At 55.9% G+C, this 499-nt stretch overlaps 1 protein-coding gene across 1 annotated transcript in view; it reads right to left on the bottom strand.

Moving 5' to 3' along the window:
- The window catches only part of EMH_0000900 (uncharacterized protein), a gene marked incomplete at both ends in the record, with an annotated part of 3,448 nt that overhangs the window by 486 nt on the left and 2,463 nt on the right, over positions 1-499 (bottom strand). Inside the window, 2 exons of the mRNA XM_013495383.1 lie at positions 4-370; positions 495-499. Coding sequence (XP_013350837.1) covers positions 4-370; positions 495-499 — 372 coding nt within the window. The remainder of the gene's footprint in view (positions 1-3; positions 371-494) is intronic.

The following is a 499-nucleotide window of genomic DNA, read 5'->3' as shown; positions in this document are numbered from 1 at the left end:
CTGCTGCTGCTGCTGCTGCTGCTGCTGCTGCTGCTGCTGCTGCTGCTGCTGCTGCTGCTGCGGTTGCTGCGGTTGCTGAGGGAAAGGGAGAGGCAACGCCGGGTGCTGCTGCTGCTGCTGCTGCTGCTCGTGCTGCAGTTGCTGCTGCTGCTGCTGCTGCTGGTGACAGCTTCGCGTTGCATCTACAGACAAAGGAAGGCTCTGCTGCAGCTGCTGCTGACCTCCACCTTTTGCTGCTGCTGCTGCTGCTGCTGCTGCTGCTGCTGCTGCTGCAGCAGCAGCAAGAGCTGTGTGAAATGTTTGCTGCAGCAGCGCGAAGCTGCTGAAACCCCCCGAGGGTTTACAGACAAACAAATACACAAAAGGACCCCTACAACACAACAAACCCTAAACCCTAAACCCTAAACCCTAAACCCTAAACCCTAAACCCTAGATTACCCCGTAGATCCTAACCCCTAAACCCGAAAAAACAGCATAAACCCTAAACCCTAAACCCTAG

Source organism: Eimeria mitis, genomic scaffold (assembly GCF_000499745.2).
Source record: "Eimeria mitis Houghton genomic scaffold, Emh_scaff155, whole genome shotgun sequence".
NCBI lineage: Eukaryota > Apicomplexa > Conoidasida > Eucoccidiorida > Eimeriidae > Eimeria > Eimeria mitis.
Note: the sequence above shows the minus strand (reverse complement) of the source record. Positions and strands in the feature narration are given on the sequence as shown.